Below are 12,586 nucleotides of genomic sequence, written 5' to 3'. Positions count from 1 at the left end.
CAGTCCCAGTTCTGGCCTTTGACCTCAATTACTATCCCCAGAAGTAAATTAAACTCCAAGACATAAGAGCTTATGGGCCATCAAGAATTAACTCCCTCCCACGCACCACTGTGACTTCGTCACATATTTGAAGCTATCTATAATAACTGAGATTTGATTTTTCCTATTTTTCAGATACTTACTGCTTACTGCTCAAACTATAATTTTCATGTCATTAGCAAGTCACTCTACTGAACTACTATTCTTTCTAACCATCTCTCAGTTTGTTCCTTTTGATTTAGTTGAGAACATAAAGTCATAACATTTATAAAAAAAATAAGTTTATATCTTCCTTTCCAGTTTTATATCTCTTATCTGTTTCACATTTTACTACACTGAATAAAACATAATCATCATAACATTGTTTTGTTCTTTTTCAAGATAACTCCTCTAGCTCTTTACCATTAAAAATTCTATTAAAGACCTCAAATAACCAAAACAATCTGGTAAAAGAACAACTAAGTTGGAGGTATCCCACTTTCCGATTTCCAAACTTATTACAAAGCTACAGTAATCAGAACAACATGACACTGGCATAAAAACAGACATATATACAAATGGAATAGAACAGAGAACCCAGAAATAAACCTTTGCACATATGATCAAATTGTTTTTTTTCCATTTTTGTCTTTGCTGATTCTCCCCCGCCCCCCATCTTGTTGAAATATAATTGACATATAGCTCTGTATAAGATTAAGGTGTACTGCATAATGACTTGACATAAAATGATTTTTGACAAGGGTGACAAGTCCTTTCAATGAGGAAATGGTATTAGGGAAACTGCATATATCTACATGTTAAAGAATTAAGTTGGGCCCTGACCTTATACTAGACAAAAATTGACTCAAAATGGTAGACACCCAAAACACAGTCCACCAACCAAAAAAACAGATAAATTCGACTACATCAAAATGAAAAACCTAAAAAAAAAAAAGAAAAAGAAAAAGAAAAAAAATGAAAAACCTCTGTGCATCAAAGGACATGATCCACAGAGTGAAAAGTCAACCTAAGGAATGGGAGAAAATATTTGCAAATTATGTATCTCATGATAAGGGGTTAATATCCAGAATATACAGAGACTTCATATACATTAATAAGAACAAAACAAACATCCCAATTAAAAAATGGGCAACGGACTTGAATAGACATTTCCCCAAAGATACACAAATGGCCAACAAACACATGAAAAGATACATCACTAATCATCAGGGAAATGCAAATCGAAATCACAGTGAGATATTATTTCACCTCACATCCATTAGAATGGTTGCTATACAAAAAACCCAGAAAATAATAAATGCTGACAAGGAGGTGGGGAAATTGGAACTGTCGTGCACTGTTGGTTGTAATGTAAAATGGTGCAGCCACTGTGGAAAATAGTATGGCGGTTCCTTAAAAAATTAAAAATAGAACGAACGTATGGTATAACAATTCTTTTGGGTATACACCCCAAAAAATTGAAAACAGGGTCTCAAAGACTTATTTGCAAATCCATGTTCATAGCAGCATTATTCACAATAGCCAAACAGTGGAAGCAACACAGGAGTCCATTGACGTGTGTATGAATGAATAAACAAAATGTGGTATACAATGGACTATTACGATTATTATTCAGCCTTAAAAGGTAATTCTGACACATGCTACAAAATGCATGAACCTTGAGGACATTATACTAAGTGAGAAAGCCAGTTACAAAAAGGCAAATACTGTATGATTCCACTTACATGAGGTACCCAGAATAGTCAAATTCATAGAGACAGAAGTAGGATAGTAGATAGTGGAAGGAGGGAGGAACAAGGAGCTGTTGTTCAGTGAGTATGAAAGTTCAGTTTTGGAAGATGAAAACAGTTCTGGAGATTGGCTGTACAACAATTAGTAGTTAACATTACAGTACACTTAAAAATGGTTAAGACGGTATATTTTGTTATGTGTATTTTACCACAACTAAAACTTTAAAAAAAACTATTTTTTTAATTAGAAAGTTTATGCAAATGCTTTTTAAAAATTATTATTTATTTGTTATTGTAATAATAATAATGGCCAGCACTTTTGTAGCACTTCTGTGGGCTAGGCATTCTATATCAGCACTTTAATTCTCATAGCTGATAATAACAGATTTAGACAAATATGCCCCGCTGATTTTTAACAAAGGTACAAAAGCAATTCGATATTCTTTTCAACAAATGGTGCTAGAGCAATTAGATATTCCTAGGCAAAAATACGACCTCAAGTTAACCCTCATACTTTATTAAAAAAATTAACTCAAATAGGATCAAGAACTTAAATATGAAATATAAAACCATAAAACTTTTAGGAAAAAAAGGGAGAAGAATCTTCATAACTCAGGACTAGATGAAGAGGTCTTAGAATTGAAACCAAAAGCTTGATCCATAAAAGAAAAAAATTAATTAAGTGATACCTCACCAAAATTAAACATTTTTACTCAGCAAAATACCCTATAAATAGGATGAAGAGATGTATCACCTACTGGAAAAAAATATCTGCAAACCACATAGGTGACAAAAGATGGTATTAGACTATACAAGGAACTCAAAATGCAAGTGTTGTGTTTTTAATCCATTTAGAAAATGGCAAAAGACACGAACAGACATTTCACTGAAGAGGATATAAAGATGGCTTATAAGCATAAGAAAAGATATTCAACATCATTAGCCAGCCATTAGGGAAATACAAATTCCAACCACAATAAGATTTCATTACACACCATCAAATGCTAAAATAAAAATAGTGACAACACTAAATGTTGGCAAGTATATAGAAAAACAATCACTCATACATTGCTAGTGAGAATAAAAAATGGTACAGCCAATTTAGAAAATTGTTCAGCAGCTTCTTTTAAAACTCAAAATGCACTTAACACTTATACGACCCAGCAATTATACTAATGAACATGTTCCAGGAAAATAATGTACACGCACAAATCTGTACACAAATGTTCACAGTAGCTTTCTTCATAATAGCCCCAAACTGTAAACAAACCAAATCTCCTTCAATGGGTGAATGGTTAAGTAAACTGGTATAACCAGACAATCTCAAAAGGATATATACCATATATACCTTGAAATAATGAATTTATGGAGATGGAAAACAGATTAGTGTTTCTCAGGAGTTAGGGTTTCAATGGTGGGGGGTGGTAGGGTGGCTACAAAGGCGTAGCAGAAGAGAGCCTTGTGGTGATGAAACAGTTCTATGTCTTGATTGTGGTGGTAGTTACAAGAAACTACACAAGTGATAAAACTGCAAAGAAAAACGTATGCACAAATGATGCAGGTATAACATGAAATCTGAATGAGTTTTGTGGATTTTACCAATGTCAATTTCCTGGTTTTAATACTGCATGAAAATTACGCAAGATGTTCACATTGGGGGAGAAGGGGTACATGGAACCTCTCTACATTTTTTGCAACTTCCTTTGAATATATAATTATTTTGAAACAAAGTTTTTTTTAAGTTTTTATATTTTATGTATTATTTACTTGCTATATTATTATTTTACATGAGAATTATGAATTCCTTAAAAGGTTAGGGAGAGACCACCAGTAACTAGAGAGTAGATTTTTGCCCCACTTCAAGGAATAAGAGAAGGAGGAGGAAACAGTTTTATAATCGCCTCAATTTTTACTTGGTTATATGATTCGACTCTGATTTTTCACATCTTATTTCGCAAACATTAATTCCTACTAGCTTTGAGTGAAATTATCTCCTTCACTGAGACTTTCATATTAACATTATATGAGTAGAACTAACAGCATCCATTTCCAGTTTTTTCTTTTTACAGGTCCTTAGAATCTTTTGTTACACCCAATTTACTCCCTCCATTTTTCTCTTAGTTTCCTAATTTTCCAACTCTGGATTGATTAATTCCAATTCTTCTCTTTGGAGTGTATTTTTTTCTTCTTATAGTTTTATTATTATTTTCTTTTTTCTGTTTCCTGTAACCTTAGAATTGAATGGCAAGTTCATACTCTTGTGTGTTAAGTACTTCTTTGTCCACATTATATGTTTAATTACATGGCATTTTCATTTATTTTATTTTCTAAGTAAAATAGCCTGTTATTTGATATACGATATACAATAGCTATTTAGGAGAATGCTTACTAACATCTACGTAAGTCACTGGAGAGGAGAAACTGTCCCTTAAGAAGAGTCATCTCAGGCTCAAAAAGAAGCCAGTAAGAATTTAAAAAAAAAAAAAAATGACAAGTTTTAGACTCCTAAGTAAAAAATAAAAAACCTCCATTTTTTATGCCAACATTTAAACTGTTTAACGTGTTTCCTGCTACTAACGATTTTTTAAAGTAAAAAACCAAATGGACAATTTGAAAAATAGATGAGAGTCAAGTTGCTTTTCTTTTTTTTTTTAAAGTATCGTTTCCAAAAATAAAACACATTTTTAATATACTTAAAATGCACTTTTTGGGGGTGGCTTTACAAAAAATATGTCAGTTACAAGCCTAAAGAAAACTCTGTGGGTAAGTTATAAATCATGAAAACTGAGGTCAAGATATAAATGTTGACAACCAGCCTTTAACACATAAATGAAGCTCATGTAAACCAAGGAAAATCTGTGGAAGTAAAGGCCAAAGGTTAATCTTTCTCTCCTGTAAAAGTTTAAATGTCAACATTTATTGAGTTTCTAAAGTCTTCATTTCCTCCTTGGATTAAATAGGCATCTTAAAAGGGATTGACAACAGTGGACAAAAGTTAAACTTGATTAAATATAAAGGAGCAGAGCTGACAACAGAGTTAATCTACCTCAGGTAGTAAAGACACTCTATTAAAGGCAAGACCTAACGGAAAATTAAAACTAAGTATGTCTATAATTTTTTTAGTCATTAGTAGCACCACTTTTACACACCATAGCAGAGTCAAATCAGCATTTACTGTCTCACTCCCAGAGACCTATGACACTGGCTAGTTGATGTAGTGTTCTTAGCAGTGAAGGAGAAGGGGAGTCTACTAAATTTTTACTTGACTTGTACAAGCAGAGCTCTAGCTCAAATGAACAAAAGCCTAATTTGAGTCATTAAAAAGAGAAAGTCATGGCCCCTCAATCAATCCCAAGATCTGAGGCCCTTTACAGACGCAGACCCATTGAATGGGTCTCCTTGAGGAAGGATCCCATTACACTGCCAGAAACTTACACTGTCAGTCTTTCACCAAGCCTTCCTCCAAAAGAACAAGGCCTTTTACAAGGGTGACGGTGCACTGGGGAAAATTAAATAAGCAAAGACTTTTCAAGGATTACTACACACTGACTCTAAACTGACATTAATTCCAGAAGACCCAAAACATCACTGTGGTCCACCTGTCAGAATAGTGGCTTATGGAGGTCAGATGATCGATGGAGATTTAGCTCAGGTCCGTCTAATAGTGGGTGCCTTTACCCATCCTGTGGTTATTTCCCCAGTTTCAGAATGTATAGCTGGAACAGACATACTCAGCAACTGGCAGAATCCCCACATTACTTCCTGAATGTTCCCAATTTAGCAGACAGCACTGCACCCCTTTGACTTATAAAACTGTCTTCAACAACACTCCTCTTAAGAAAACAATTTTTAAAGAACAAATGAACTTTGACTTATTTAAAAACTGCAGCACTTTTACAATCTAGTTCAATACGATTTTTATAACTGTAAGCCAAGCTAACTGAGGTAGCTCTTTATTATGATAACCGACCTTGATATTAAGTGAAGCTAACTAATCTAGAAAACCAGAAGAAACGTTCAATGCTATCAACTGGCTTACCTCTTCTAACGATAGTAGCAAACATACTTGGGTGGCAAAGATAAAATGATAAAGTCCATTTCTGACTTCCATTTAATTTTGACCAAAAGTGGGGTAATTTTACTGTACACTTGAAGCTAACATAATGTTTTATGTCAATTATACCTCAATTAAAAAAATAAAGTCTCAACACCCCCCCACAACAAAAGATGGGGTAATTTTAAATGTATTTTAGTAAGCAAATATATTCCAGTATACTGTCAAGAAAATCCTTAACAAACATTAATGATTTCTAGTAATATTTCAGTTATGCCAAATCTTAACCATGTGATTTAGTAACATCCAATTCCAAACAGCAAGCCCAACAATAAAAACAGTAAGAAATCCTTTAACTGTCTTCTCTTCTGGACACCTGCCTATGGAAGTCTATGTAATTCACTCAAGACCTGGTGCGTGTAATCAAAAAGACAGATAATAATGCGTTGGCAAGGATATGGGGAAAGTTTAACCCTCACACACTGCTAGTGGGGATGGAGCACCTGCTTTGGACATTAGTCTGGCAGTTCCTCAAATGGTTAAACTAATCACTAAAAAAGTATAGAGATTTACATTAGGATCAGCCTTGAATGCAGTTATGCTTCAACCATCTGACCCAGCAATTCCATTCCTAGGAATATACCCAAGAGAAATGAAAACGTAACTGTACACAAAGACATGTACAAAAAAATTCACAGCACCATTATTCATAAAAGCCAAAAAATGGAAAACAACCCAAATGTCCACCAACTGAAGAATGAACAGATGAACAAAATGTGGTCTATCTATACAACGGAATATTATTTGGTAATAAAAAGAAATGAAGTTGGACACATGCTATAACATGAATGAACCTTGAAAGCATGATGCTAAGTGAAAGAAGCCAGTCACAAAGGACCACATGTTGTATGATCCATTTACATGAGATGTTCAGAGTAGACAAATCTATAGAGAAAGAAAGTGGATTAGTGGTTGCCCAGAGCTGAAAGGGATAGAGGTTTCAAAGGTGACAGCTATGGGATAAGGGTTTCTTTTTGAGGTGACAAAAATGTTCTATAATTTACTGTGGTAATGGTTGCACAATTCCGTAAATACACTAAGCCACTGAATCCTACACTTGGAGTGAATTGTATGGTGTGTGAATTATATCACAATAAAGCCGTTAAAGGAAAAGATCCAGTGCAATTTTGCGGAACACAGGAAGTGTTCCAACCATAGGACTGTCCGCTGTCTGGGTGAGTACCAGACGAGCAGCAGAGATTCCTGCCCTCCAGCGCTTCCTGATCGGCGATGGAAACGATTAGGTTACTGGTTTCGCTTCTAATTTTCAAATCCTTCATCTCATTTAATATTTCTTAAAATGAGTGACAAAACACTGTTCTACAAATGTATTTATAGGATGACTATTTAAAGAACAGTGATCAAAACTAGATCTACACACTGCAACATCCATAGGGCAGATCTCAAAATCATCTGCTGAGTGAAAAACAAGCAAGAGGCAGAACAATAGTGATTCAATTTTTGTTAAAAATCACATGCAAAAGTCAGTATTGTATGTTTTCTAATGGGTAAATATGATGCAGGTGGGTAAGTACAGCATTTTTAAACTAGAGACGTACCAAACTTCCAGAGCTACTACAGTATGCAAGCATTCCTTATATAACTGAAAATTACTCACTAAGAAAACTAATACTAAGGAAAAGAAGCAGGGCTTCAATATACATAGAAGCAATAGTTATGTGGATGGGCTACTATACACTTCACTAGAAAGCTCACAATTTAGACTTTAACTTTTCTCCTTACATTAAACAACTCTCCTTTTATAAATTAAAAACTACAAATTCAATATTTACAAGTGGAAAAAAGAAGCTCTGTGTAAAATCCTGGGGCATATTCACAGTAAAGACAATACGGAAGAAATGGTCATAAGAATAAGAACAAAAACATAAACACTGACATAATCCAGATACATATCCAAGAAATATATAACCCTGAAGAAAGTTTGATCACAGTAAGTTTAGCTTCCTGGCTTTTACTGTTTTGAAGAGATAACTAGTCTGTAAGAAACACACCTACTGCCACCTCCTCTAGAAAACAGTACGAAATTCCTATTGCAGAGCCCGATGTCAGTATAATGACAGGAGGCACGAGTCTAAATTCCAGTTCTGCCACTTAATGATTGTGGCACAACCTACAGCAAGTCAACTGCTCTCTCTGAGCCTCAGTTTACTCATTTATAAAAAGCCAGGAAAACATCACTAATACTCTTTATGCCCCTTCAAGGGCTAGAATTTAAGCTTATAATTTTAAGTTTATATAATCAATGACTTCCTCCCACACACACAACTTAGCTGTTTCCAGGGTCCACTTATGTGGATGGGGGAAAAACAGTCGGGAGATTTTCCATCAAGGCACGGTGATCTTATCTACTCACCTTCCAATTCCAAAAATTACACTGCTGTCCAATCATCAAAGATGGTAGTACATTTGGTATAACCCACGTAAAGACTCTTAGCTAGGTTACTGTTACTTATGCCAATAAAGAACATAGTTTCCCAAACCACATGGCTTATGGCTCAGACTTAAACCAGCACGGAGATTTAAATAGATAGACAACGGCTTGGATGGCTTGGATTCAAGTGTATTAAAGTCACTTTAAAAATGGTATGTTGACACATCAGCTGAGAGAAGTATCATTCATTAATCATATCACCCGACTGTTTTTTCTTCAGACTTACTTTTAAAATAAATAATTCAAAATTAGCACTATAAAAATTAATCTCACTTACTTGCATTTCCTGAATGGGAAACAGTGGGATGGCCCAGGGGTGACCAATAGAAAAATGACTGAGAACAGCTGGTAGCGACAGTTTAAAGTCAGAGAGGTGTGGGACTGAATCACTGAACCACTGTATGAAACTGGGCAAATCACTTAAGCTCTATGAGCTCTGGTCTTCTCATCTGTGATAAAAGAGGAAAAACCACCTACCTTAGGGATATTGCAAGGATTAAATAATACTATATGTTGGGGAAGGGGTAAAACATACCTGAACTACAGCTGGTGCTCAGTGAAGATTCGTTACTTCTTTTCCCCGTCATGGGAGTATGGGAGCATATGTATCCTTACCAGGAAACTTTAACCAACCAAGCCAAGCAGTTTTAACCACCCTATAAACTGCTAAGCGTGTATTCCAATAAAATACTTTGCTCCACATAGAGGCCAGATTATTCAACAAGTCACACTATTTACAATCTAACTAAAAGGTAAAGGCTTTGGACCACTCATCTTAAAAAAACAACAACAAAAAAACCCCGCTAAACCAAAGCTGGAAACTGAGCTCCATAAACCTATTTCTCTGTTTGATCTCCACTAGATTATGAACTCATGAGGGCAGGGAACCATCTTTTTTATTCACTACTACATCCCTAGAACAGTATCTATTACACAATAGGTGTTTAATAAAGGTTCACTCATAAACGAATGACTATTCTTTAATCTCTTGTACCTCAACATCCTCATCCATGAAATGGGAACACAAGGTAACTTCTATCACAAAAACTCTAAAGAAACATTCTCACTCCTCTGTTCTTGGAAATGTTTTTTATACTATTTGGCGCTACTGTAAATGGTACTGCTTTTAAAATTTCAATTACTACCTGTTCATTGCTAGTATACAGAAATACAACTGATTTACATAAACTTAAACTCTAGTACTTTTTTATAGTTTAAGTTTTCTACATGCACAATAATGTCATCTATAAGACATCTAAAAAATAAACATAATTATACTTTTCCTTCCCAAACTATAAGCTTATTCTTTTACCTGTCTCAATGCACTGGCTGCCACCTTCAGAACACGTTGAATAGAAGTTGTGAGAAGGAATATCCTTGACTTGTTCTGGACATTAGGTTGAAAGCATTCAGTCTTTTATCATTAACTATTAGGTTCACTATTGGTTTCTCCTAGATGCCTTTTATCATCAGGTTGAGGACGTTCCCCTCTATTCCTAGTTAACTGAGAGTTTTTACGACAAATTAGTGCTGAACTTTGTTCATATGTTTTTTATGCATCTATTACAAGGAAATGTAGCTTTTCTCCTTTAGTCTAATATGCAGAATTACACTGACTTTTTTTTTTTTTTTTTTTTTAAGGAGGGCGCAGTTCACAGTGGCCCATGTGGGGATCGAACTGGCAACCTTCGTGTTCTTGGCACCACGCTCTAACCAACTGAGCAAACTGGCTACCCCATACATTGACTTTTAACGTTAAATTATCCTTGCAATTGGGATTAAACCCAACTGGTCATAATGTGTGTATACATGCACACACATATTAACATACACACATATTGCTAGATTCAATTTGCTAACATTTGGTTAATGATTTTTGCATACATATTCATGAGGAACACTGAGCTATAGTTTTCTTTTTTTCCTAACATCTTCACCTGGGTTGATATCAAGGTAATGCTGCCCTCAGAAGTGTTTTCTGAAATTTGTGAAAAACTTGTTATTATCTCTTCCTTAAATATTTGAAATAATTCATCAATAAAGCCATGTGGGTCTGGACTTTACTTTGTGGAAAGGCTTTTTATTACAAATCCAGTGTCTTTAATAAATATAGTTATTCAGACATGCTTTCTACTTCACTTATTTCAGCTCTTCACTTCTCTCCTACCTAGTTTGTTCTTTTTAGATTTTTAAGGCAGAAAGCTTGGGTCACTGATTTTAGACCCTTCTTTTGAAGCTATAAGTTTCCTTCTAAAGCACTGCTTAGCTGCATCCCACCAATTTTAATATGCGTATGTAGTGTTTTCATTTTCATTCAGTGCAAAATATTTCTAACTTCCCTTGTGAATTCTTCTTTGACCTAAAGGTTATTTAGAAGTATGTTATTTAACTTTCAAATATTTGGAAAATTTCCAAATATCTTTTTCTTTTTTATTTCTCATTTAATTCCGTTGTAGTCAGAGTAGTACTCTCTATATATTTTCACTCCTTTTAAATTTGTTGAAACATGTTTTATAGCTCATAATATAGTCTATTTTAGTAAATGTTCCAGGTACACTTGAAAAGAATGTGGGCATAGGTAGTGTTCTATAAATGTCACTTAGGAATGACAGTCCATTGACAGTATTGTCTAAATCTGTATCTTTGCCAATTTTTTTTTTTGCCTACTTGCTCTATCAATTATTGAGAAAGAATGTTGTCATTTCCAACTCTAATTGTGAATTTGTCTATTGCGTCTTTCAACTATCAGTTTTTGCTTCACTATGTTATTAGATGCATAAACATTTAGGACTGCTGGACCTTATCAATAAATTGATCCTTTTTTCATTATTAAATGTGCTTCATTAACCTCTTGTAATATTTTCCTTGTTCTAAAGTCTCCTTTGTCTGATACAAATAGTCACTCCAGCCTTTTTATACTTACTGTTTACATAGTATCTTTTTCCATCCCTTTAAATATAAAGATGCAGGTTAAATATAAAGTGCTTTTCTTATAACAGCATAGGAGGTCTGACAATTAAGTTCATGAACTTGTTGCAACAATGTTACTAACCTTTTTTTATATCAGAGAGATTATTCATTAAGAATTTGAATCAATTGGACAAACAGTTAACCAAGTTTACTATTTGGAAGTACTGAAAAGGCTGCGTGAAACAGACAACCTGAACTTTTCACCAACAATTCATGGCTCTTGCATCACGACAATGCACCAGCTCACATGGCACTGTCTGTAAGGGAGCTTTGAGCCAGTAAACAAATAACTGTATTGGAACACCCTCCCTACTCACCTCATCTGGCCCCCAAAGACTTCTTTCTTTACCCAAAGAAAAAGGAAACATTAAAAGGAAGACATGTTGATGACATTCAGGACATCAAGGGTAATACGATGACAGCTCTGATGGCCATTCCAAAAAAAGAGTTCCAAAATTGCTTTGAAGGGTGGACTAGGCACTGGCATCGGTGCATAGCTTCCCAAGGGGAGTCCTTCGAAGGTGACTGTAGTGATATTCAGCAATGAGATATGTAGCACTTTTTCTAGGATGAGTTCACAGACTTAATTGGCAGACCTTGTTGTACAGGTAGATCATACGAGGTGATCAAACAATACAGTGAACGTTTAAATAAAACATAATTTATTACAGTAAAAGACACATTTCCATTAATCCCCCTCAGAAGACTCTCCCTCGCTTCGAACACACTTATCCCATCGTTCTTGCCACTTTCTGAAGCAGTTCTGGAAGTCCTCTTTCCTGAGCGTCTTTAGTTGCGTTGTCGTGGCGGCCTCCATGTCCTGAATCGATTCCAAACATTTACCTTTCATGATCATTTTGACTTTGGGGAAGAGCCAGAAGTTGCACGGTGCCAGATCCAGTGAATGAGGTGGATGCGGATACACTGTAATGTTTTTATTTGACAGAAATTTTGATCCGTATCAGAAGCAGTATGTGACACGGAGCCTTTTTTTGTGATCAAAGAATACAGTGAATGCTACTGTCGAGTACTATCCAACGGAAAGGCAGGGATCTTCATATGGGAAGTGGCATGTTCAACCTTAGTAACAGCATGTGGAAAGTTTCAACTTGTTTGGTGCAGTCAGGCATGAGCTACGGTTGAGAGAAGCTGTGTTTTAAATTGTGCCATAAATCATCCTCCATCATGACAACACTCTAGTGTCACACATGACTTCTGGTACAGCAATTTCTGTCAAATAAAAACATGAAGGTGTGTCCTCATCCACCTTATTCACCAGAT

At 35.1% G+C, this 12,586-nt stretch overlaps 1 protein-coding gene across 6 annotated transcripts in view; it reads right to left on the bottom strand.

The window, feature by feature from the left end:
• TLK2 (tousled like kinase 2) overlaps nucleotides 1–12,586 on the bottom strand; it is a 102,028-nt gene that overhangs the window by 72,068 nt on the left and 17,374 nt on the right. Inside the window, exon 3 of one of the 6 annotated variants that reach the window (XM_081029583.1) lies at nucleotides 8,613–8,784. The exons of 4 other annotated variants lie outside the window; for them this stretch is intronic. In XM_081029583.1, the coding sequence (XP_080885709.1) occupies nucleotides 8,613–8,618 (6 nt within the window). In that variant the 5' untranslated portion in view covers nucleotides 8,619–8,784. Of the gene's footprint in view, nucleotides 1–8,612; nucleotides 8,785–12,586 lie in introns of those variants that run through there. One more of the 6 variants, XM_081029580.1, reaches the window with a different exon arrangement.

This window comes from Rhinolophus hipposideros, assembly GCF_964194185.1.
Source record: "Rhinolophus hipposideros genome assembly, chromosome: 20".
Taxonomy (NCBI): Eukaryota; Metazoa; Chordata; class Mammalia; order Chiroptera; family Rhinolophidae; genus Rhinolophus; species Rhinolophus hipposideros.
Note: the sequence above shows the minus strand (reverse complement) of the source record. Positions and strands in the feature narration are given on the sequence as shown.